At 42.0% G+C, this 25126-nt stretch overlaps 3 protein-coding genes across 8 annotated transcripts in view; 1 reads left to right on the plus strand and 2 right to left on the minus strand.

The window, feature by feature from the left end:
* The window catches only part of LOC118412709, a 2956-nt gene extending 2260 nt beyond the window's left edge, over window positions 1-696 (minus strand). Inside the window, exon 1 of the mRNA XM_035815774.1 lies at window positions 250-696. Coding sequence (XP_035671667.1) covers window positions 250-696 — 447 coding nt within the window. The remainder of the gene's footprint in view (window positions 1-249) is intronic.
* Window positions 697-6835: 6139 nt separating this feature from the next.
* Window positions 6836-11507, plus strand: LOC118427999 (peptidyl-prolyl cis-trans isomerase FKBP3-like). The gene is made up of 7 exons (XM_035837966.1): window positions 6836-7096; window positions 7366-7467; window positions 8512-8613; window positions 9326-9467; window positions 9772-9836; window positions 10574-10668; window positions 11350-11507. The coding sequence occupies exons 1-7, from the start codon at window positions 6995-6997 to the stop codon at window positions 11402-11404; spliced, it is 663 nt and encodes a 220-aa protein (XP_035693859.1). The 5' UTR covers window positions 6836-6994; the 3' UTR covers window positions 11405-11507.
* Window positions 11508-12540: 1033 nt separating this feature from the next.
* Window positions 12541-20515, minus strand: LOC118428051. 6 transcript variants are annotated; one of them, XM_035838054.1, is made up of 2 exons: window positions 20493-20515; window positions 12541-14679 (listed from the first exon to the last, which is right to left on the minus strand). In XM_035838054.1, exon 2 carries the CDS (start codon window positions 14658-14660, stop codon window positions 14121-14123), a length of 540 nt encoding a protein of 179 aa, XP_035693947.1. In that variant the 5' UTR covers window positions 14661-14679; window positions 20493-20515; the 3' UTR covers window positions 12541-14120. The 6 variants fall into 6 exon arrangements, with proteins under 6 accessions (XP_035693947.1, XP_035693933.1, XP_035693910.1 ...); XM_035838040.1 differs by lacking the exon at window positions 20493-20515 and adding an exon at window positions 17342-18108; XM_035838017.1 differs by lacking the exon at window positions 20493-20515 and adding an exon at window positions 17346-18074.
* Window positions 20516-25126: the final 4611 nt, after the last annotated feature.

Raw genomic sequence — 25126 nt, forward strand, 5'->3', positions numbered from 1 at the left:
CCGACTAACAGCACAACTAGGATTCATCTTAGTTACCTCTATCAGAAGTCTTTGTGCTTCAAGTAGCCCCTCCTTCCTGTCGTCTTCCGTCAATGGTGTTTTATCCTGCCTGTCATTTCGTACCTGATCGAAGCGCCAGTAACAGATACTCAGGTAATATTTCCAAACAAGACACTCTTCTTCGGTCAAAGCATTAGTGTTACACACCAAGCTTAAGGCTGTTTCCAAGAGACTGATCGCTTGTCCTACCTTCGAAACCATATCTTTGCTGTCGTCCCTTATATCAAATGTAAGAGCATACGCTTGTTCCGCAAAACAGCGAGCGTTTCTTGCCTTGGCAGCATCGGATTCGTCCGACAACAGTCCCTGCAGTTGATCCCTACACGCCATCTCATCCTTCGCTCTCATCAGTCGGCCATAGATGAACTGTTTGTTGGCGATAGCGTTCAGGTTGCTTGTATCCTTTTCAGTGAGTTTCTCCAATAGTTTACGTGCCTCACCTTGCCCACGTTCTATGCGGAAAGCAAAAATGCTCAGTAGGTTGGTCATAGCATTCTCCATCGGCCCCTTTTCCCGTTCCATCCTTTCCTTGAGATCGTCATACCACGGCGTAACATCCTTCGTGTCCTTGATGAACAAGTCAAGGTGAAAGAAGCCAGGTTTGGGAACTGTAGGAAGAAGCCCACCGGCAGCCATTTTTCAGGTGTTCGGACTTTGTCTCCACTCAGATTCAACAATCAAACAGATAGCAAACACTCCTGGGGACATAAGAATAAAACCTTTCTTCAGAATAATTGTGCGACTTCGTTGTTACTGTGAATGCAGGTATTTTCTCTCCGACGGTCATTAGTATAAAGGCTCACTCAAAGTACCATGGGCCTGGGCAATAGACGCACCACGACCATGCCCGTGGAGCCACTCCTTAGTTTCACAGTGTAAATCATTAACTACATGTATTGCAATCATAGTACGTTTATAACACTGTCACATCATTCTTACGTATACTTTGGAAATGTAGTCAAGACTATAGCTTGTTGGATCTGGAGCATGGACATGATGAAAAGAAGGAAATGATAAACAGGACGGGAAAATAATATATATGATGGCATTTTTGTGATTTGCTCAGATCTCAGAAAAACAAAGCTCAAGTGTCTAATACCGTTTCTACAATTCTAGGTTCAAGACATGCGTTCAAACATTGCATCTGACGGTACTTCTCTAAACATCTAAATGCTACTCACCAAAAGCCGTCCGACAACTGTCGTTCGAATTCGGGTCTGCGGTTTGGTTCAGTCCCGACAACGTCATCCAAAAACATGTGACTACCTGAGCAAACTGTGAAACTGTGACGTCATTGCTGTAGTCTCTCATGGCCCACGCCATGGGTGATTACACTCAGAGAGGTTAGCGGGGGACTACCAATCAAATTTCCCATTTTATCTGCAGAACTTGAAACCGGCTGCACATATGACAAGGCAACAGGACAATCGTTAATGGTGGAGGCTATTGAAGCCATTGCCTTTTCTAGACAACGTTTTCACTAATGTGAGAATCATCCTCTTAATATATATATTCTCTATCGACATGGCCATGTCGAAAAGACAGCCAAGACATTGTCATATAACGATACGGTCAACGGACTTTGTTTAGATAACGGAATAAAAAGCTGAACAAAGGTCCTATATAGTGCTGACAGTCCAATATTTGAAGCTTTGTTCTCAGTGAGGTACGACATGGAACCGAGTCAAAGGCGGAAAGTACAGAAATGCTGTTGCACGTGACCAGCATGAATGCCATTTGACACAGCTAGCTTATTGTTCATCGCTATGTATATGTAAACCCGTAAACATCCTGCACACGTACAACTGTCTCTACAAACGTGTCTACAGCCGTCGAGCAAAACTATATTTGTCATGATTTTCTAAGTAAATGTCATGTCACTGAAAAATGGTGTAACCCAGCTAATTAGAAAGCGAATAGCAAGTAACTCCGTATCCGGCACCCAAGTTCACGAGGTTGCTCCTTGTATTTCTACATAATTTGCGTGCGGACACGGTTCAATAGAAATCTAGTCTGGACAAATATGGCTGCCGGTGGACTGCTTTCCCCTGTGCTCACACCTGGCTTCTTTCACCTTGACCTGTTCATCAAAGACACAACGGATGTTTCTCAGAGGTACAAAGAGCTCAAGGCAAGACTGGACCTGGAAAAAGGGCCGATGGAAAGTGCCCTTACAAACCTTTTGAGTGTTTCTGCGTTCTACAAACGACGCGATCAAAATGACGCCATAGACGTCATAGAGGACTTACTAGAAGGCCTCACCAAAAAGGACGAGAACAATCTGAACGCCATCGCCAACAAACAGTTCATATATGGTCAACTGATGAGAACGAAGGAGGAGATGGTGTGTAAGAATCGACTGCAGGAACTGTTGTCAGACGAATCCGATGCTGCCACAGCAAGAAATGCTCGCTGTTTTGCGGAGCAAGGCTACGCGCTGGCATTTGTAAGAGACGACAGCAAAGACACGGCTTCGAAGATAAGACAAGCGATCAGCCTCTTCAGAACAGCCCAAAGTTTGGTGAGTAACGTTGGCATAGATGCTGTGAGTGAAGAAGAGCGTCTTGTTTGGAAACACCACCTGGGGATAGCCTACTGGCGACTCGATGATCTCCGTGTACACGCAGAAAACAAGGCGACATCGTCTCACATGAATGACGACAGGAAGGAAGGGTTACTTGAAGCACAACGACTGTTCATAGAAGTAACCAAAATGGATCTAAGTTGGAAACACAGTCGGTTCTACATCGCACGAGCATGGGGTATGTTGGGAACTCTTGAGCACAAGTGCAGAGTAAAATGCGAACAGTATCAATCCCCTGACTATCTTGTCAAGCAGATTCCCCAGACCGAAGGTCCAGGGCTGGAGTGGGGTTGCTACAAAAAAGCACTGGAAATCAACCCAACTGATTATAAGGTGTACAGGAGGTTTGGACAGAGCTACAGTCGTGAACAGCTGTATGAAAACGCTCGACAAATGCTGGACATATCGATAAACATAATGCCTGAAAAGACAAGTAATTGGTTTGCATATTACAGTAGGTCCCTCGTAAACTTGTTTGAGTACAATCAGCTGATACGCCGGTGGCGCAGGGTAGGGTCCCCAATCCCAGAAAAACAGTTACTGCAGCGAGCCAAAGTAGACGCCATTACATCTTGCGAGGGGGTAAGGACAAATTTCAACACTTTCCTCCTAGGAAAAGTATGTCACAGGCTTGCAATTCATCCGGCAAACGAAGTTGTGGACATGGATGAATTAGAGAATTCACTTGACAACTTCGCCAAAGCACTACAGTTAGAGGACGGATACACCGACCACAAGATACATGCAGCCAGAGCATGGAGTCTTGAGGTTGCGGGAGAACACGAAAAGGCGGCAGAGTCGTACAAGCGTGCGGTTGAAAGCGACGAACCTACCTATCACTATAACCTAAATGGGGTACTTAGAAGCCTAATGGTACTCCATGAATCAGACCACTGTCACAAGGGGCATTACATGGCCGAACTAGCCTTCTGGATCAACGAAGGCTACAAAAAGTACGAAGATATCAGACGCTCCCTTCGCTATTGCGTCTCCAAGTTTGGAAGTCAGATGATACAAGTATGTCGGCATCTTATTGATGATGGCAATTTCCAGCTGGCTAGGATCTGCCTCCGATGTTTCAAACAGGAAGATGACATTGAAAGCTACACAGCCGCAACGTTGTTGCTATCAGAAATTCTCGAAGATGATGAACATGGAGCATCTGGTGCTGTCGGCAAGTCGACAAGTCAATCCGAGCACGGAGTCTCCAGCAAGGCAGCCCCAGTAAGAGTAGAGAATCCGCGTGAAGATCAAAAGTTCCATTATGACTTCTTCGTGCTACACAGCGGCGAGGACGCCGGTTGGGTGAACTATGTCCTTGTACCAGCGTTGGAGGTGGACTGGGAATTCAAAGGTGTGTAGTAATCCTTGCCTTGTAATATTAGCGTTTCACTTAATGTTAGGGTATTTCTTTATATATGATTATTGTAAAGAACCCCCAGGACTATTAGTTCCTTTGATCAACATGTGTGTTTAAGACTGTTTTGGGGGTAGGCTATACAACATGGCATTTGCATATGGACTTTTGACAGTATTATATCTATCTGATGTGGATGTACAAATTTAGGCAGTAAACCATTTTAAAAAATCTATTCATTTAGCATACATTATGTACTTTCTCTAGCTAGCTAAGACATGGTCTCAATGGACTGTTGACGTAAGGCGCTATGGCCAGTGACTGGTCGTTAATTGAATCTTGCGAAAAGCTTGGAAAGTCTAGCCCCATATCGAGAAAGACTGATTGAAAACAACCAGACTTATCTGATACCTGGTAAACACCCTGTCGGAATCTGTTGCCAATACTACGTGACCTGTCGCCGCCTCAGCTGTGGCACAAATAAAGAAAAATTACAGGTCAATCTATAATGAATGGGCGGAGGGAATCCTCTAGTGAACAGGTTAAAACGTTAACATTTACACGCTCTCATTGGCAAATAAAACAACAAACTGCTATCTGTGCAAAATTATGCTTGTGTCTGCCGCTTTATTATATGATTCTTCCACATCTGTTTGTACTGAACTCCATATCGACCTAGGAGAAAGAAATTGCGTTCTTGGTGTTGTTTTCTTTCACCGCTGTTCCACGGCTGTGTACGGTGGACGAGTTCACGAAAAACACATACACTTTATATGTGTCGCCAAACCTAGTGCTTGGAGACTACATTTGCGAAAAGCTAGAGCAAATATAGCCCATATAGATTACATGTATATCTCTGATTTTTTTATATAGTTCTGCTAAGTGTGCTATTTCTATAGTCTGATCTCTCTGTCTCTGAAGGTTAGACTGAGCTCGGCTCAGTGATGTCAACACCAACAGTGTAAACATTCTTTCTAATGTTTACTGTCAATACCATATCCCAGGTTGTGTAGCTGACCGAGAATTTGTACCCGGGAAGAGCGTGTTCGACAACATCATCTACAGCATCGAGAATAGCTACAAGACCCTGCTGATCCTCACACCAAACTTCGTGACCAGTGAGTCGTGTAAGTACGAGACAGAACAGGCCTTGATGGAAAGTCTCAAGTCCAAGTCCGGGCGAGTCATTCCCATCATGCTCCACGAGTGTGACGTACCCGCTTCAGTCACGCACCTGGATGCGTCACGTGCTATCGGCTGTTACGATTGGTTGAAACTGAAGGAAGCTTTGGAGAAGAGCCCTCCAACAGAGGCAGACCAAGAGGAACAAATCGTTGGAAGCCTCCAAGACATGACATTGAAATGAGTAGCGGTTGCATTGTCCTGCCTACTCAAGTGACTATACGTGGAGCATTATGTTACAAGGGTTGCAGTCAATAGTAGCTTTAGCAGACACTGTGATTCCCAATTGCAAAATGTAATAGGTATAACATCAACTCTCATAATTCCACCGGATGCCACAATACCGGCATATGAGAGAAAATACATGAATTTAAAGTGATTTGTACCAATGCAGCACCAGTAATCCAGATGTATATACACGTCAGATATATGACCTCTATGATATTTTTTATTTGGCGGTATCAAGCCTCCAGGACCTAATGTTCAATGTGACAATACCAATTAGAAACAGATCAATGGAAAGTTGAAATCATAATCAAAGTTACAATACCGGGTGGTTTTGGCGCTTGAATTAGATTGTTCATTCCAGTTTATTCCATTTTAACACTGATGCATATACGCTTTGTAACATACTAAGCATTATACATAAGCAGACATGCATTTCAAATACATTTTGTAAAATAACTTTGTAGAATTGACAGACTTTCTTTACATTTTATCTAATGTTTTAACGTTTGTCCAATTGTTAATGTAAACCTGTGGATTTTAGAACAACATAGATACACGGTTATGCATTTATGGCGTAAATTTTCATTGAAAATTTTTGTTTTCATTATCACTAGTATTTTGTACGTGCCGTATGTCAGTTATTTATTACTTTTAGGTCTGATTTTGCTAATGCATAATGCGGTTGCCCCTTTGCTACTAAGCCACTGAAAGGAATGTGATTGTTTTTCAGTTTTTTGCTTCTCTCATATTCATGATCCTTTTTAGACTTATCTTGATATTGATAAATAAGTAAATATACATCAGGACACGTTTGCTATTCATATAGTACAAACCGGCGCCATGATATTTCATGCAGCACTGAAGAACATGTACCACGGCTTTGCACAAGGAATCACCACATTTGTGACGAATTGATTTTCATTCTGAGATTGATAAAGTGGATTTAATGAAATATGGTCGATATTTTATATCAATATCAATTTATGACAACAACAGCAACGCTAACTTGGCCTAACAGAAAAGGCTTGCTATCAAATTGTGATAACTCATCCACATGACTTGAAACAATTACGAGAATTTAAGAAAAAAGTTTGAAAGATTCAAGGCTTTAACTTGACTTGGCCAACGGTAAGTTACATGAAATATTCAAAGAGAAGTATATCATCAGCTTAATTCATCATATCATTTTTAACCTCCTTGATCATATTCAACATTTAACGTTATGGTTGCTCAGCCGAAAGTGGACGAGTCTATTATTGATGTTGTAAACAATTTATTTACACTAAATGTTTCAATCAAAATTTTATTAACCGCGAACTATGATTTATCTATCCATTGTCATCAAAATGACTACTAGTAGTTTGTCGATTAAAAAAAAAAGGAATATGTCAAAGAAAGCCTCACCCCTCAAGATGTAGTGGTACATGCTGACTTCCGGGTTAGAGGTCAAATTTGCACCAGTTCCCGCCTCCTGAACTTGCATGCACCAAGTTACATTGTGCTCAATGTTAGCAGCGTGTTCACAAGTACGTGACTTAATAGAGCATCCATTGTTTCTAGCGACATCAACTATTAACTGAACCATGGGAGAACCAGAAAGGATATGGACCGAGGAGCAATTGCTGTCGGACGATGTCGGCAAGAAAGATCTGATCAAATTTCTGCAGGACCATGCTTCCAAGGAGGTGAAAAATATTTTAAACCGTCATAGGCATGAGTCCTGAATTGCTTTGCAAACACGATATCCTTGCAAATTATGCATATATTTATGATAGTCATCCTTATGCATCATGCTAGAAATACGTGCAGTATTTGCCATAAATTATTTTTCGTTGCGCACGAATTTTCGTTGTGCGCCAATATTTTGATTCTAGAATTCGTATTGGATCGGAAATTTTTGGTGCAATGCAGCTGCAAATGTACTAAATCACAGTGCACAAATGTTTTTCTGCAGTTCCTTGCAAGCCACAAGCTGTTGGGCAGCGCCAAGAACGTTGCCAAGACGAGTAAGAAGGAAAACCTGGTGGAGTCCTACAATCAGATGTTTGACACCAAGGTAAGATGGGCGTGAACATGGAGGGCTAAATCATAAATTCTCAGGGCCAGACATAATTTGAATAATAATGGCTGGAGGTGTTGATCAATATGCTGACTTATTTGCATCATTTCTTTTTAAGTATAGGTTGTTTGTCATGTGGGTTTATGTATTTGTACTCAATTTGGTAAAAGTGAACAGGTGCAGATGATAAAAAAATACTTGCTCAAAATAATGGGAACATAATTACTAACAGTTATATATGGCCTCCTTTGGTCAATATTGACCATGGTAAAATCTTAATTGATATCAGCCTTACAGCATCGGCTGTGGCTAAACAGTCCTATACGAGAATAAAAGTCTCTGCCACGTATGGCACATCTAACATTACTAGCATGTAACATGAAGTTATATTCAAATAACGTTACACGTACAAACCTGCATACAGTTCAACTTCAGAATTAGAGTCTGCTCAAGCAAGTTCAAGTAAATGATATTTATTTCAAAGATATTTCAAAATTAAGGGCCTAACCCTACACCACTTCTTCTCAAGTCCAAGGGCTATCCACTATTGAACTTTGAAGTAGGGAAGATTTCTTAGATTACCTCTAGACTATCTACCAGTTAGATTTACATTGTTATATTGTTTTTGCATAGGATACAGTAGGGGGCCGGTACAAAACAGTTTTTCTTGTTGGACCAGTCCAGAAAAAACGGACCTAAAAATATCAGTGGACCGGATGTCGAAAATGAACAGATTATATCGGCAGGCGTTCACTTGTATTGGGGCTTACAGGTCCAACAAAAGAACAAGAGCGAAGTAGAGGAGAGTTTCTACGGTCAAACTTGGGCTAAAACAGAGGCAGTTAGTGTTGAACATGAAGATAGAATTTTGAAACTACACCAAACAGAATCCTTTGTAGCGAAATGGACCATTCATAAGTCTTCACAGATAATTAGGTCCAGGTTCATGTCCGGACCTGTACCTGATCCTCTGAACCTGAAGCGTACCTGGACCTGAATTTTTTGTACTGGTACCCACCCCTATGTACGTATGTATTTCAGGCATTCAAAGATGCTGCACAGGACAAGGAGTTTGACGACATGACAGCAAAGGCTAAAGAACTCAAGATGACTGAGAAGCCACAAGAAGAAGAGGAGGAAGTGGTATGGGTTATACCATGAATGTATCAGATGTATTGGATTTGAATATTTGAAGCTGTGCGAAATGTGCTTTTATGTGTTAGATCGATCTTATGGCCTCAGCGCTTTTGGGGTTCAGCCAAGAAGGCACCAGGAAAGAAATGCCCCTTACTGTATCTGGCAATTGTGGATTTTGTTGTATAATAGTTATTATAAAATCATGGAATTTTCTGTAACACTTCCTGAATCCTTAGATAATGACAATCACACATTATTGTTTCCTTTTATTTACTGGCAAGGTGGGAGGTATTTAATTCATTACTAGTTGGTTCTTACAAGTTTGTAGTAATGTATGGTACAGATGTTTCAAATGAAAGCTCTTCTGTATGGGTAGAAAAATATTGTAACTGCGTTTGTGTAGTTGATGCTTGATCCAACTAACAGCACCAAGAAAAATCACAATGCAAATTTTCAACTTCTTCAAATATCAGAATCTCTCACCTTTGAGTCGAAAGTGCCAAAAGCTCTAATGTCTTATGGCCTCCTTGACACCCCTCAGAAACAACCCAGTTTTTGTTTTTCTTTGTACATGTGTTCTTTCCTTTAGGGTGAGCCCGCTGGTCAGAGCGACATGGAAGCGTGGTGTGAAGACTAGCTGACTGCTGCCTACCCCTGTGTCAGGGATCCCAGCAGCAGTGTTATCAAATACTGGATACTACTACTCTTTCCTTTGCAGGCTGCGGAGGCCCCCAAGTACACCAAACAGACACTGAAGAAGGGTGATGGGAAGAACTTCCCCAGTAAGGGAGACCTGGTGTCCTGCTGGTACAAGGGCATGCTGGAGGATGGGACTGTGTTCGACACCAACATCTCCGATGGTTAGGAAAAAATGTCTCTCTATCTTCTTTAGCTCCCAGGAAACTAAGGTTGACAGTTATTGGCTGGTTGGTTTGTCTTGACGTGTATGCCCAAGAAGAGGCAAGAACAAGCACAGTTTCTGGCCACTGGACATGGGTACACATTTTGCCTTTATCATTTTTTAATTGGTACAGATCCTGTGCAAGATCTGAAGTGTGCACATTCTATAGATTACAGCTTTTGTGTAAGAGACAGCACTTAATGTTTGCATACATGTACATGTACTTTGTGAACAATTGTTAATGGCAAAAACATATCTTACAGGGAGCAAGAAGAAGAAGGCCACTCCCCTGAAGTTCAAGGTTGGAACTGGCAGAGTTATCAGAGGGGTGAGTCTTAGGGACTTCTTCTAAAGTACTTAATAACTCCGTTCATTCAGAGTCAGACATGTCCAACAAGGTCTCCATCCTTTGTGTTATGCATTGAATTGGTTTGCCTTCATATATGAAATACAGTCAAACCTCCCCAGTGACAAGTGACCTCCCTACATAGGATCGCTTTCTGGTAATCCCTCAGATTGAATGGAATACTAGTAACCAGTTTCCTTTGTATAGTGGCCACCGGTCTGTAATGACAGAATGGCCACTCTTGTAAAATCACGTGTTTAGCCTAAGTCATAGAAGAAACTTAATGTATGTAAGTTTATGTACATTCAAGGAGGTTAAAATACATTGTACATGTATTAGGCCAAATGATTAGTTATTTTTTTTAAAAGACAACACAGTGTGAATAGCTTCTTCTTGGTAAGTCATTTGAAGGTAAAGTTCTTTTAACTCAAGCAGACTTTTCACTCTGCAAATGTTTTATTTGCCTTCATCAGGATGCTCTGCTACTTCTTGCCACTAGGTGGCGCTGTGACCATACTGCAATGACAGTCCCAAATGTGACTGTGTTTATATCCCCCTAGAAGCAATCAATAGCAGAGGTCATTACGTTCTGATGAAAGCAGCTGAATGGTTGTTGTAATGTTAGTAGGTGAGAAAAGCATGTATAAAGAACATTACCATGGAATGACAACAACAGACTTTATAAGTATAATTACTGAGACTTGATTTTTGTTGCCCAGTGGGATGAAGGACTGATGACCATGACTAAGGGGGAGAAAGCCAAGCTTGTCATCGAGCCAGACTGGGCTTACGGTAGGAAGGGGCTGGATAAGAAGTATCCTTTACTAAGTTTTGACCTCTATCACTATGCCTGTTACTGTTGAATTTTGTATCAAGGAAGAGAAGTATTGTTTTAGATTTGTCTGTCTGTGTGTTTGTCTGTCTGTATGCCTGTGTGAGTGTCACGTCACCATACATTCACAATGCTGCTACCATACATCCACTCCACTCCACTCCACTTCCAGTCCCTTGTCCTTGGGACTGAAAAGAGCCAATCACAGAGCAGTATTATTGAGGGCCTGAAGTCTGCTATCTCAGATTACCTTGTTATGTTGTTGTGAGGCTGCTAAGTGCTAACTGATATGGTGGTGCCACATAAACTTTCCAACCCACCCCAATCAAAATATAGCTTGCATTGAATATTACCTCACGTGCACGTGTGGTAAGTTTTAATTTTGGGTGTGCATGAATATTTTGTGGCTTTGGGTAGGTAGGCATTAGATTTCAATTGTTTTGTTTGAGTGATGCCAGCTAGAAAAGCTTCTTGTTTCAGTTGGTTGCAATATGGGACACAATTTGGATAGGAGGGTGGCAGAAGCAAGGTACAATTGACATCTGTCATCATACTGATTTCTGCCTACACAGATGAAGTTTAAAGCTAAGGTTAGATACCCTTGTCTGAGATGGCAAGGATCTCATCTGGTTACACCTACATTTCCTTAACCTTGAACCCCAGAATCCCCCCACATGCAACATTAACCTTTGAGGTTGAGCTGGAGAACATAGAGTGACCAGGCCAGAGGTCATCCAGGGGTTAAAGTGCACAGCACCTATATTACTAGTAGCTAAAGCAAGCCTCCTGCCATGCATGGAGGGCAGGGGCACCTGGAAGGCCATGCATGGAGGGCAGGGGCACCTGGAAGGTTTGTTAAGGAGAGAACTATTATATATATATATGCTCTACACAACTGTGCTTCCACTCTAAATGAATAGCATTGTGGATGGATGCAACATGATATGATATGATATGATATGATATGATATGATATGATATGATATAAACAAGGGTACATCCTATGTCATCACGTGGCAGCAACCAACCAGTAAACAGTGATAGGTTGTCCACAATTTCCTCTTGTAGCACTAGATGCAATAATGATGAATGGCTTTAGGTGATCCTGATATACTCTGCTACCTGGTAGCCTACATTACACACTGGCCTCTCTGAAGAATGCCCAAAGGGTAAATTTAGGATGAGCTATCAGCACTCCCTGGTTGGCTGCCTTCATTTTGATGACATGTAGGTTGAATACTGAGGCTATAATCTATAAACGTGGGTTGGGCTGGTATGATGTACAGCTGGGTCATCACAGACTGATATGCAAAGTATTTTGTTTATTTGTTTGTTTCTTGTTATGATGCATGTCATTTAATGACACAAAACCTCCAGAGTGATATTTACTGTCTAGAGTACCAGCAAATACCTTTGTCTGAAAAATTGTATTTAGAGCGGGGTCAGCAAGCTTTTACTTCAGTCGTGTCTTAAGAAGGTACAGCCAAGACTTGCCACAACTTGAATATGTCTTGAGTTGTTGTTAACTGACCGACTTAAAAAGTATCAACTTTCCAAGACCAGTGAATCATGTCATCACTATTGCTAAAACATGACCATAGTTGCAGACATCTAGACATGGTTTAGTCATGCAGACAAGGTGATATCTAGCTATGTAGGTTAGGTGAGAGAAATTTACTGTTTATTTTTATGGCAATATTGGATTTACTGTTTAGATTGAATTTCATTATGCTGTTTTCAAGAAAGCTTTCAAAATTTTATTTTAGTCCACCATAGAAATCATCAAAGTTATGAAGTTTGTAGATTATGTTGAATTGTTGCTTCTCCTTGTAATATTTGGGCTTTCTGCTTTTCCCCCTTTTTTTGTTACATTTTAATCATTCACAATCTTTCACAAAGGCATTCCAAGATTAGATTTATTTCTTTTTGAAAATGTCTAGAAAAGAAGAGTTAGTGAACAGATTGTAATGTTATCTACTTTGGCCATTCAGTATGTTGATTCTTGGTGACTTCTTTTTAAGGTATATTTGAAAGCCAATGTTATGATTTTTGACTTATAAGTGATATAAGAACTGAAACAGGCAGCTAACGATGTGACAGGTTATGAGAATGACATGTTGTCTAGTGCTGTTGTAAAGGTATAGGTTAGCATTTTTGTATATCACAAGTCTTTGCCAGATGATGGTGGATAGAAAGCCAGTTACCTGTCCAAAAATAAATAAGTACCTGACATATGGTCTCCTTTGTATTCTATTAATGTTCACAATAACTACTATAAATGCAGTTTGGATCATTCACTAGGGTATTATGGGCTTTGACACATTTTAGGCATATGTTATATATTTACAAGTTTTAAGTTAAAATCCTCCCCACACCACTCTTTAATTGCCTATTTTCTCTACACAGATAGTACAATAACACTTACAAAACATAAGCATATATTTAATATGTACATTCATACAGAGAAATTGTGAACACATGTAAGGCATTTGAAAACAAATTATTATGATTTACTTTTGACACATTTTCTGCAGCTCATAACTCATCTTTGCAACATTTACAACATTTAAAACGATCTATGTGGGACATTGAGAAACACACTAAATAGCATTGAGAAGAAGAAAAAACAAATTTCTATGAATAGTATGGTGCCATTGATCTTGAAATTTTGGCAAAAAGGAACGTACTTGACTTCGTTTTGTAAGATCCAATTTGTATATCAGCAAAAGTTGTAAGTTGTAAGCATTTCTCTTAAACTGGAGCACACTTGTTGCTAACTAATAAACACATTTATGCTTGCAATGTTGGTTCCAGTTCAACCAGGCCAGGGTATCCAATATCCAGTATGTTGTAAGCATACATAAGACCAAATCATGGAAAAGTTTTACAGTAAACTTTTGTGAGCAACACCACTGACACATTATTTACAATTGACTGGTGAAAAGGAGAAAATACCATCTATACTCTATTTTAGAACTTGTTGCTCTACTGTAAATATTTCATTTGTCAGCTAATAAGAGTAATAGGTTTTGACTTGTGTGAGGCAAACCAAAAGTGGAACATTGGCATTCGGTGTAATTCACTCAATTGTTAGTTTTACCAGCACATCAAAAAGTTACATCACCACCACAGGTGTGCACATCAAAGAGCCGCGTAGGGCAACAGGTGTGACTAGATGCGCCAGGTGTGGGTTCTGTGGCGTGCAGCCGCGCCATCTGGCGTTAGGCTGGCTGATGTACACTGTCAAAAACTGTTCACACAAAAAACGTCCGTCACGGTGATAGTTTCAGAAGGAATACAATGTGTCCAAGCATTATACACGAGGCACTCTTCAATATACGCTAAAAGAACTAGTTTGAGATTAGTCTGTCTGCAAATCTTCATTCTACTGTGCCCTCCTCGGCCTGTTCTTTTTCAACGACTTCTCGTCGCCATCAAGCCATCGCCTTCATCACAAGTTGCCTCAGGTGCATCTTCTCCTGCTGGTTGAGTCTGTCGGTGGCCCTCTTCAAGACATCCTCTGGGGCATCGGGGGACAGCAACTGCTCGATAACCTGGGCACCACCCTTCATTTCGTTCCCGTTGCCGTTGGTTTTCCTCACGCTCGGCGCCTGCTGCTCGGACGCGGTGGACATGGCCCTGGCGTGAGCCGCGAACATCGTGTCGTGATGGCCCAGTCCGTCAGCGTGTGCCTGCATGCTGAGGTCGAAGTCCCGCCGGTGATGACTGAATAAATTCGGGTGCACGTGGGCCTGCTTGAGCCCTAGCATGGTGTCCTCTTGACCTAGTCCCTCCGTCTGTGCCTGCATGCTGGCGTCGGGGCGGCGCTGCAGATGTTGCCAGGCGGTGGTGGCGGCGGCTGGTTCCGTGACACCCATCGCCTTGCCCTGCAGCACTTCCGTCAGCTGCACCAGCCGCTGACGTGGCAGCCTCTGCAGCTGGGTCAGGATCTTCGACTGTTGCCAGAAATACATGATGGTGCCTTAGGAAAACCTGCAGATAAAGAATAATGATCGATTAACCTTTGTGTTAAATCGTGCGAGATAATCTACAAATTGCATGGATCATCATTTGATGACGGAAAAGCTCTGAGTATAATCTCTCTGTGTTTGTCACCTGTTGTCAGACGACAACCTGTTACCGGACGGTGGCATTTCTGAGCCGTTTCCTGACAGATGGTAGTCGCAAGTTTTTAATCGTAAAAAGGCATAGATGGGTCACTGGAACGTGAGCGTATAATGTCGTATTCGCGTATATAATATAGGCACATATAGTTGTGTCCAAAAGGTCGTATGCGTATGCGACGGCCAGTATTCTACTGGTCCTCCAGAGAGGACGGATTCTCGAAAGAGACTCGGTAGCTATAAATAGGTTTGGATGCCAGGCTATATGACGTATCCGCATTACATTATGGGTACGTACTCTGCCTAACTACTTTAATCATTAACCATGACCCTTTCACTGGTCGGCTTTCCAGGGCTCTGAACATCTTCATGATCAAGCAGATGTTGAGAGATACGGCTGTACCGTTTGATAGCTGCGCCGCGTTTGCAAACTGTAAGCCGAGACTAATGTTTCAGTGATTACACTTTGTTTGTAACCGTGGCATTGTGAAACATGATGTCTCTTACGAGTTACGAGTATGATTGCAGTTCATTTGTTCAGTTGTAGTTCATTTGCGGCTTTGCATTACGGTTAGAAAATTTATCCCCCAAGCACACGTTTGGCGTTCACTCCTGTCGTACATATTTGGTACTGTTTTGTGTAACTTATGCATGCAAAAATGATTTAACACTTTTAAACAAAGAGCGTGGAATTACCACCTCTATCAAAAGGGTATATCTGCCACTTGTACGAGATCCCAACGATAGGACAGACTGCCTTGATAAGATAGCGCTACACAAACATAGTACAATACTAACACACCTGAAATGTATACTACTATTACTAGGTAACACTCTTTGGCAATTCCTCTTTCTGATACACCATTGTTCATGTGTCTATCAAAAGATTACCTACTTGTATATTTCCACTGGCTCAAAGTATTGTAAAGGCAACAGTGACTTGTAAATCACCTACCTTTTCCGTTACCGCCGTTACAAACACCTAAACTCTGCACCTAAACGTAGCCACTCAACCGTACAGAGAAGGGAGTAGTCAGCAACAGCACTTAAGAAATCTAGCGCCGTTCCACCGTGTCAGACTGAGCAAATGTCTGTCGGTGTGGCAATATCGACCGACCTAACGGAAGATCACCTTCACGTGAACATCACGCAGGTGTGCGGTCCAAGGTTCAACTATGAACGTGATCGTCGCCGCCCCCCTCCCCACACGTGTCACACAGCACGTAAATACACCTGGGGTGACCGCAATACGTAATTCTACAGTTTTGTAGACACTACAACAAGTTGTGATGATTATAATCCTTACAGTATATTCCTACCTTTCGACTACCAACCCGTTCCTGCCGACGACAACGTTAACGTAACGGCAAACGACTTTTCCTGTGTGTTTTGCCCGGGACCAAATAAAAAGACCCGTATCGTATTTCAACACATAACATGTACACCTTTCAACTTGTGACCCTCGGGCAGCCACCTGCAAGTGACACCACTGTGGTAATCAATTCTGGAATTAACCAGCCGTCGTTGGTGCTTTAATCGCCAAGTATGCGGGTTTCTGAAGTCGCCTTCGTGTAGTTCTAGTCCGCCTACATCCGTGTTTGCATAGCGTGTCGGCCAATGTATATATAGTCAGTTAAGTCAATAAGACATAAGTCTTTTCAATAGGCGGGCCCATAGTACGATAATCACGCTAGCAGAAACACCTGACGTGGATTAGCCTCCGTATGTAGCAGGCCGTTCTTCGACTGTCGTTTACCTACTTTGACTGAGCTCCCGCTAAAAAGATACTGACATTTTTGCTTTGTTTGACTGATTGCATACTGTCTTCTCATTGCTCTCAGCTCTAAAAAGTTGCATGCCTAGACAGCAATCAGAAAACAGTACGTTATAAGCGGCAATGTTATTAGACTCGCCGAGCAGCCTGCTACGCCGAGGCTATACGACCATGCATGTAGTGTATGTAATGCATGTATATATTTGTCCACGGTAGACCTACATTCAAGAAACGCATACATTGCAAAAAAAACTGTCACCAGCTTACTGTATGTACATGTATCATGCAACTACACGTATTATGATAGAATTGGGAGGAGTCGTGGTAAACATGAATTATCACCGTAACCTTTCACTAGATTCCTACGGTTGATAAAAACGAGAAATTCGCAAATGCCTTACCTTGCTTGGTACTTTTTCTACAACACTACAGCCACCTAACGAGTTTGGTAAAGACTACTAATGCTTGGAGCAGTCATGCATACAGAAGATTATGCACATGGCGTGTGTGCAAATGGACAAGATCAAGAGAATAGCCTACAAACTACCTGTGGTGGCATCAGCTTTCTTGCATACCGAAGTGATCCCGAAAGAAATTCTACAGAAGCAGAAATCTTCCGTATTTATGTCAGATTGACGCTTCGATCACATTCTTGATTATTTACCAGATAGATATGGTCAATATACGCCTTAATTGTGATTCCGATGTTTCTACAATCTACCGATAGTTTACTACGTAAGTCACGTAAAACGCCCACCTACCGCTCGCTGTTCAGAACTGTTGAACGATGAAGCTCTTTCGGTGAACCCAGTTATCTGCACTGCCGGGTTAAAGGTCTTTAAACATCCGGCTCAGCTCTGTCGGCTTGGTACTCGACCTCTTGGCTAGAGTCAACTGTAGTCTGCATGGGGATACGGGGCATACCGGTAGGGCAGTGCAATTATGCAAAATTCTCGGCGCTCATAATGCAATACAGAAATGACCCTATTACGAAGGGACGTATTACCCACTCTCTACCCTACAAACCAACACGGTTTCACGTATGTCACGGTGTGTGTTTTGCCGATGTAAAAACCTAGTGCACTAAACACTCGATCGCCCATTGCTTGAATACTGTGTATATGTACCTTGCTATGCAAACCCAATGACACAGGTGCACATACCTTAATTACGATTACACATCATATGACTAGCGTTATGACATGTTATTGTGATACCAAATAAAAATAGCCAAACCTCGCCTTCCCCACCCAAACCGGCTACAGTCCACTATATGCAGCGTTTGTTACATCAAAGCACGTATTGATATAGATAACCCCTACTAGGACCCAAATGGTTCGGTCCGTCCGGAGCCACGCTGAAATAGACATCCAAGGTATTGCATTGACGTACGCGGGCCTATATATGGCAACAAAGGTCTTAGAGCAGCATTCAAACGAAATAGTGGCATGTCACAAGGTATATATTCGTTGACTTTGTTGACATAAAGGCAAAGTTACAAGGGCAAGACATCTGACATAGAGGCTACAGAGAGGAGGCTTGTTTTGGACCGTGTTTATTATTCGTTCTTAGTACTTCTTACGTAACCGCGTGGTGTATGTCAACATTGAGCGGTGACCGCTGGATGGAAGTATATAGGTCACTTTGTAGCTTGTGCCAGCGCCTGGCATGTCCAAAAGAAATGGTCAAAACAAGTGTTTAATTGATATACACGATGATGTAGATATCTATAATATATCTCCTTTAAATGTCACAAGTAAACAATAGATATAATTATGCGACATCGATACTGTCGAAGTCACCAAACTCTGACGAATCACTTTGTAGTTTAAATGAAGCTACTACTACTGTATGCTGTTGATGGTTTTAATTATTAGAATCATTTCAATAGTTATTTTGATCATTATTACTAATAGATAAATCTGTCACACCCAACCTCTGAAGTGATACTGAGTATATATATATACCGCCGGTGTGAATAAGAAATGGATATTAAAGAAGCCACAACATATCTAAATTAAGAGCTGTAATCTCTATTTGAGGACCATGTTACATTCACGGTATGTTAGGTTTAAAATGGAAGGCGTGCTTCGGACAGTCGCGGATTTGTTGACTGATTTCTGGCGTAAAATGTTGCCGTAGATTATGGCTATTGACGATCATGCGTAGAGCCTTCAACCCTCGCTGAAATCCTACCGAAACAAAATGTGTCTAAAGTCGTCCAGCGAATGTAACGTTAACAAAGATGTACATATATAATAACGTACTGTTGAAGTGAATTATAGACTCGAAATAAGCCTCATAGGGCAGGGTTTCAATCTATAAGTCCCCTACACTTGTAATAGCTGTAAAGACCCAAATCAGCACCCGACCCTAGGTCCGTATTTGGGTTTAATGAATGGTGAAGACACGTACGTGAAAAACCGAGTGCATTTCTTACATACGTTTGAAAGGCAACCGGTATATGATGTGTTTGCAATCCGACGAGTCTGGTAATTAACTCTAAATGGCATTTCCGCCAGTAATACGTGTTTTACTCGATCACAGAGCCCTGTTGAATATGCCTGATGAAATAGTAGATTTTCTGGCGAAAAATACGCGGGACCTTTAGAATCAAGCTCGACGACCGTGGGATAAGGTTTTAATGGACAGTGCAGGTGTTGTAGAGCTATTGAACCTGTGCTATATTGCCAATTCTAACATCATGTAGTACGGGAATGGCAGGTGAACAGATATGATATATAACACCACAGACACAACCTGTCGGATTCTAACGGAATACAATATCAGGAGATAGCGGGTTACCACCTGTTTGCGGATATCGTACAATGCGGATGTATACATTGCCGCTACTTGATTGTACAGATATGAGCAGAACATGCGTAAGTCCGAAGCGTTGTCCCAACGTGTTCGATAAACAATAGAAAGTCTCCCATATACTTTTTTTCTCACATCAAATGCAGTAGTCCATTAAAACGCTAATTCTGTTGCGTTAGCCTGTGGCTTGTTTTACATCAAACCGGCACAAGTGCTAACACTGAATGCCCGCTAACCGTTTCGTTGTACGGCTATAGTTCTGGATGCGTATCTACAACAAAGCGATACCTAACATAGGAATGTGTATCTACAATAAAGCGATACCTAGCATAGTCGTGATGTCCCTCTGCAATGGCAGCATGTATAGTAGCATTTGCCGTCTCCCCCACTCGAACGAAAACCCCACCGATCTGCTAAAGCCCGACGACTGGCGAAGGGTTCTCGTCCGGGCGGGGGAGTGGCGTTGTACGGCCGCAGGGCGACAGGTGGTCGCACGAGTACCGGAAGATGACTATACGACAATTTTCCGGTTCAAGTCGTTTCGCTTTGCTGGACAGGTTGTGTTATTTGTGCGCAGTCCACGTGATAGTAGAATTTTTTATGTTTTTTTCGCACTAATCTTTCTCTTAGGATCACCTAAAAAAAGACACTGATTTGAAAAAAAAAAGTTGTTACACCTATTCTTCAATGGATTTTCAAAACTTCATTCTCATTGGCGAAGTTGCTATTACAAAGGGAGCTTACAGCTGAACATTCCTATTTATCATTATATGTACGCGGATGTCTTAGGAACCAGGAAAAAGTCGACCTTTACACCAGAAATGTGTAGAGGTCAATAATGTTTTCGACCTTGATGACACGAGTGCAAACACAATGAGGACTGTAGAATGTAGATCGTTGACAACATATGCGGGGCAAAGTTTGCAGCAAAGATGCAAACTCAGTATTATAAGAAGAAAAAGAATAACAATACACGGACATGCATCAAATAGATATATGGAGCAGTACTAGTATAATGTGTTACATCCACATTCACGTGGTAAAGTTATGCATCTAGAGCATTTACTCACTACTTACTTACTAATTCTTACCTGAATGAACGCACATCATCCCATCATTTCAGCAGCTCCGACGACAGCCACAGACCTCTCTCTGGAGAAAGGTTATTTTTTGCCTCCTTTTTCCTTCCTTCCACCCCCTTTTAACTCATGAGACATCGTTACCATATCTCGTTTGAATGGAGCAGGGAGACACCACGGCGACGTCCCCATACAAAGGAACGCCAGCTGTAGTGGCCACCAGTGGTCGTGGCCGGACAGAGACCGGGAGAGCCGGACCAGGAGGTGTCTAGCCAGCGGGGCCGGTTCGCTAAAACAAGCCCTTTGGTCCTTTGTATTGTGTATGATGTTACGGAAGATTGGAAACTTGATACAGATAACACTTGTACGCGCACAGAACAGAGACGGTCAATTTGTCTAGTAAGGCCTTCGTCAGATTTCCAAACCGGGGCCCGACCGGCAGCTTTTGGGAATGAAAAGAATGATATAAAAAAGACACTTAACTACACACGACGTAGAAAATAGTCGTGGGCATTATTTGTGTATATTTGTACGTATAACGTTACATTTACAAACAGCCCGGTCGGGCCCCGGTTTGGAAATGTGACTATGTGCAATGTGCAGTTTGTCAAAAACATTTATTTGAAGGCTCTAGGTCTGGATGTGTTTTCAAAGTGTATCTGTGTGCTTGTTGCCAACAGGCGAGCTAGCTCGCTACTTTTTTAAATCATATCATAAACGTGTGTTATGCTGCAGCTCTTGGCTGGATTTGGCTTAGGTTGACTCCACTGCTGATGCAGAACACAGTGAAAGGTGATTACATATGAAACACTTTTAAACCACCGTTACAATACACTCTCTCCTAGGAATATTGGGAGAAAAGATCTTTAATCATATTGTCCACTTTATTTACCAAGCTGTTGCATTTATCGGGAAAATACCTATAACACAGATGCCACCACCGGCTGGACATGTAGCGACATCAAAGTCCAACCGTACCTTATCAGGAGGTATTATCCAGTTGTATCATTATACAGGGCACAATTTGTGGCTGATAGCTTTGTCCAATAGTTGACCCTTCTTAGATGAGAGCATTGATCAGTTTATCGACATTTCACAGGAAAGATATGTCGTACGGTACATCAATACATATCACAGTCAAGGTTAGCAGACAGGGGATCGAGAGGTCGGTTCCTAGCTTTAGGGGTCCCTCACTCCACCCAGGTGCACATGGGTACCTGGCTTCGGTTAGGGACGTAAAGGGACACATTACCAGCCAACCATCGCATCCTGCCAGCCTGGCAAATCAGCTTTGGTTGTGGACCAAGACAACATTTACATCCTGGAAGTTTACCTCACATCCTATCCCTCTGCAATATTCAGATAAGTACGGACAAACGCAAAACAAAACACAAACACACAATTCGAAAACAATACCTCCGTATCACGGAAGTAACAGAATATCCACCTTACTTTGAGCGCAGTTTGAACGTTGATATTGTACTCTTGCAAGTACTTGATGTTTATTTCGGCCTATATTGCTGCTTTAGTAATTGTATGCCAGTATCGTTTATACTTTCTAACTGTCCCTAACTAATTGCACTACTAGTACTCTGGATACTAATTACAAGCCTCAGTGCCCTACTGCACCCCTCACGTGGTTTTAATGGATCGGTCCAAAATATTCACCGAAACTATTTATGAGGAAGTTAGTCCGTTAATCGAGAATAGCGTTTTGTCGCCATTCAAGGCTATTATTTAAGAACAATAAGCCATAGCTTTTACTGTACTTAGATCTTCCATCACAGAGAGCAGCTGGATGTGACATGAGACATGGCGGAGAGGATCCCACACCAAGCCGGAGGGGACCAGCTGGACAGGGCGTTATTGGAGGCGTTCGTGCCGCTACTGAAGGAGACGGTTATCCCCAGCACCATCATCGCGCACCTCATGGCACTCCTACCACAAGGTGACTTCAGAAACTGTACTAACTTGTCTGAAATATGTATCTGATGTTGTCTTCTTTCGTAAATTAGTATTTGGGGATACAATGCGAAAGCATAAATGAAAGAACCATAAAGGTCATTGAGCTACTTCCTCTTTTTTGTTGTTTCCTGGTTCGTCACTACCGTGGCCGACAAGAACTCATACATTAGCTGTGCATGTGTGTTTTGTTGGTCAAATGTTTCTTAGACACGGAGCCATAATAAAGTGGTAAAGCGTTATTGTGTTGCTGGCTACTTGTGAACGACAGTAGACCAGAAATGACGTACACATTGAATCAGGAGGTTGACTGGTATATCTACTTTTGATGGCGAAACAGAAAATAATACAGTGCTTGCACAGGGAAGAAGAGTTTCATCTTTTATTTTCACATACACATTACATTGATTAAAGTTAGAAACAAGTTTTGTATTATATCATCCATTTGCAAAGGGGAATGAAAGGCATGTCTTATACACTGCTATCCCAAGTAGTATAGTAGGAGTACGCTGCGATGATTATTCAGGCGCAAGCAGGCGCAGGTCAAAGGTCATCGCCTGCCGATACTAGTTATTCAGGCGCAGGTTAGAGGTCAGAAATGATTTATTCAGGCGCAGGTTAGAGGTCAGATATAATGTATTCAGGCGCAGGTGAAAGGTCAGATATTATGTATTCAGGCGGGGCAGGTCAGGGGTCAGATATCATATATTCAGGCGGAGCAAGGTAACTATGGCACCCCACCCCACCCCAAATGAACCTCCCCTCTCCAATCGTGAATGACATGCCCTTATATGGCCTGGTTCTAAGTCTCTAAGTCAATCAATCGGTTGAATCTGCTGAGATCAGTAGTATAGTAGGAGTACGCTGAAAGCACAAACAACAGACGTCTTTCGCCAGTTACTATATCACAAAGCCCCAGGCTTGTTTCCCCAACATCGGCGACTTCCCAGTTCGGTGGAGTACGTAAAAGTAATACAATGGGTGGATACGATCTCGGCGGACGAGAAATATGAAAAGATTATAGACAATTTCGTGGATAACGTACCCAACGCGAGGGATGGGCTGAAAACGGTGCTCGAAAAAGTACTGCAAGAGGAACGATTAAACTGGGGTCGACTCGTTATCGCAATGTCTTTCGCCGCGGACGTATGTGTCAACTTGCACGAACGGTATGACAAAAATACCGACGCCATCTCGACCGAGTTACCAACGTTGATTTGCAACTATGCGGGAAACTGGTTGTTACACCAACGTGGATGGGACGGATGGATTGACCGTCGCCGGCACGACAAGTACCCGTCGTTTGTACAGTGTCTCTGTTGGCTTCTCACTGCACACGTTTGCATCATCGTGACGTAAATTTTGCACTGAACACGCCCGAACATGCCCGAGCATGTTAAAACACGCCCACGAACGGTACGCTGGTTGGCCAACGCTAGATGTAATGTTGATTTACATAATTGCATAAGATTATTGCTTTGGAGTAGCTATACGTGTTGCTCCGGAGTAAAAACACTGCTCCGGAGTATGCTCCGGAGTAAGTGAGTAACTATATTTGTTGTAAGTATGTATATTTGTCATGCACGTACGAACATATCTATATGTACATGCAGTAAAACATTGCTTTGGAGTAACGTATAGTGTTGCTCCGGAGCAAAAACACTGCTCCGGAGTAAAAAATACTGGTCCGGAGTAAATGAGTAAGTATATTTGGTGTAATAAGTTAGTATATTTGTCATGTACGTACGAACATATCTATATGTACATGCAGTGAAACATTGCTTTGGAGTAACTATACGTGTTGCTCCGGAGTAAAATAAACTGCTCCGGAGTAAAAATAAACTGCTCCGGAGTAAAATAAACTGCTCCGGAGTAATATTAACTGCTCCGGAGTAAAATAAACTGCTCCGGAGTAAAATAAAACTGCTCCGAAGTATGCTCCGGAGTAAATGAGTAAGTATATTTGTTGTAATAAGTTAGTATATTTGCCATGTACGTACGAACATATACCATCTATATGTAAATGCAGTGAATCATTGCTTTGGAGTATTGCTCCGTAGTAAAATAAACTGCTCCGGAGTAAAAATAAACTGCTCCGGAGTAAAATAAACTGCTCCGGAGTAAAATAAAACTGCTTCGGAGTAAAATAAAACTGCTCCGGAGTATGCTCCGGAGTAAATGAGTAAGTATATTTGTTATAGGTAAGCATATTTGTCATGTACATACGGACATATGTCATCTATATGTACATGCAGGAAATCATTGCTTTGTAGTAGCCTTATACGTGTGTGTTATGTAGGCATATATCAACACAACACAAAAGGCACTTGTGTACGGTGACCCTGTTTCTCAACACTTTACTATTACTTGACGGCGATCAAAATTGTATTAAGATATTCATAACCAACACACATGTCGTCCTATATGTCACATATGGTATCACATTAGGAAAGAAAAATTGTACTGCAAGCGATATGGCGACCTCACATTACTTCAGGACGAGGTAACCATATTTTTTCATCAATGTCTGTTCTGGCACCCAGTTCTTGCTGTGTACAATCTCATTACTGTAACGAGGCAATGCAGCGAACTCTATTAGATAAAACTTTTTGCCAGCGCGCTTCTTCTGTTTGATGACGCGTTGAGGAACATCGCCTGGCTGGTGAGGTAGTGCGATGGACCAG

This window comes from Branchiostoma floridae, chromosome 1, assembly GCF_000003815.2.
Source record: "Branchiostoma floridae strain S238N-H82 chromosome 1, Bfl_VNyyK, whole genome shotgun sequence".
Lineage (NCBI taxonomy): Eukaryota > Metazoa > Chordata > Leptocardii > Amphioxiformes > Branchiostomatidae > Branchiostoma > Branchiostoma floridae.

Coding starts and splice junctions, on each gene's coding strand:
- LOC118427999 (XM_035837966.1), top strand. CDS start 6,995: ATGGGAGAACCAGAAAGGATATGGACCGAGGAGCAATTGCTGTCGGAC. Junction 7,097..7,365: donor AGGACCATGCTTCCAAGGAG/GTGAAAAATATT, acceptor GTTTTTCTGCAG/TTCCTTGCAAGCCACAAGCT. Junction 9,837..10,573: donor CTGGCAGAGTTATCAGAGGG/GTGAGTCTTAGG, acceptor TTTGTTGCCCAG/TGGGATGAAGGACTGATGAC.
- LOC118428051 (XM_035838054.1), bottom strand. CDS start 14,660: ATGTATTTCTGGCAACAGTCGAAGATCCTGACCCAGCTGCAGAGGCTG.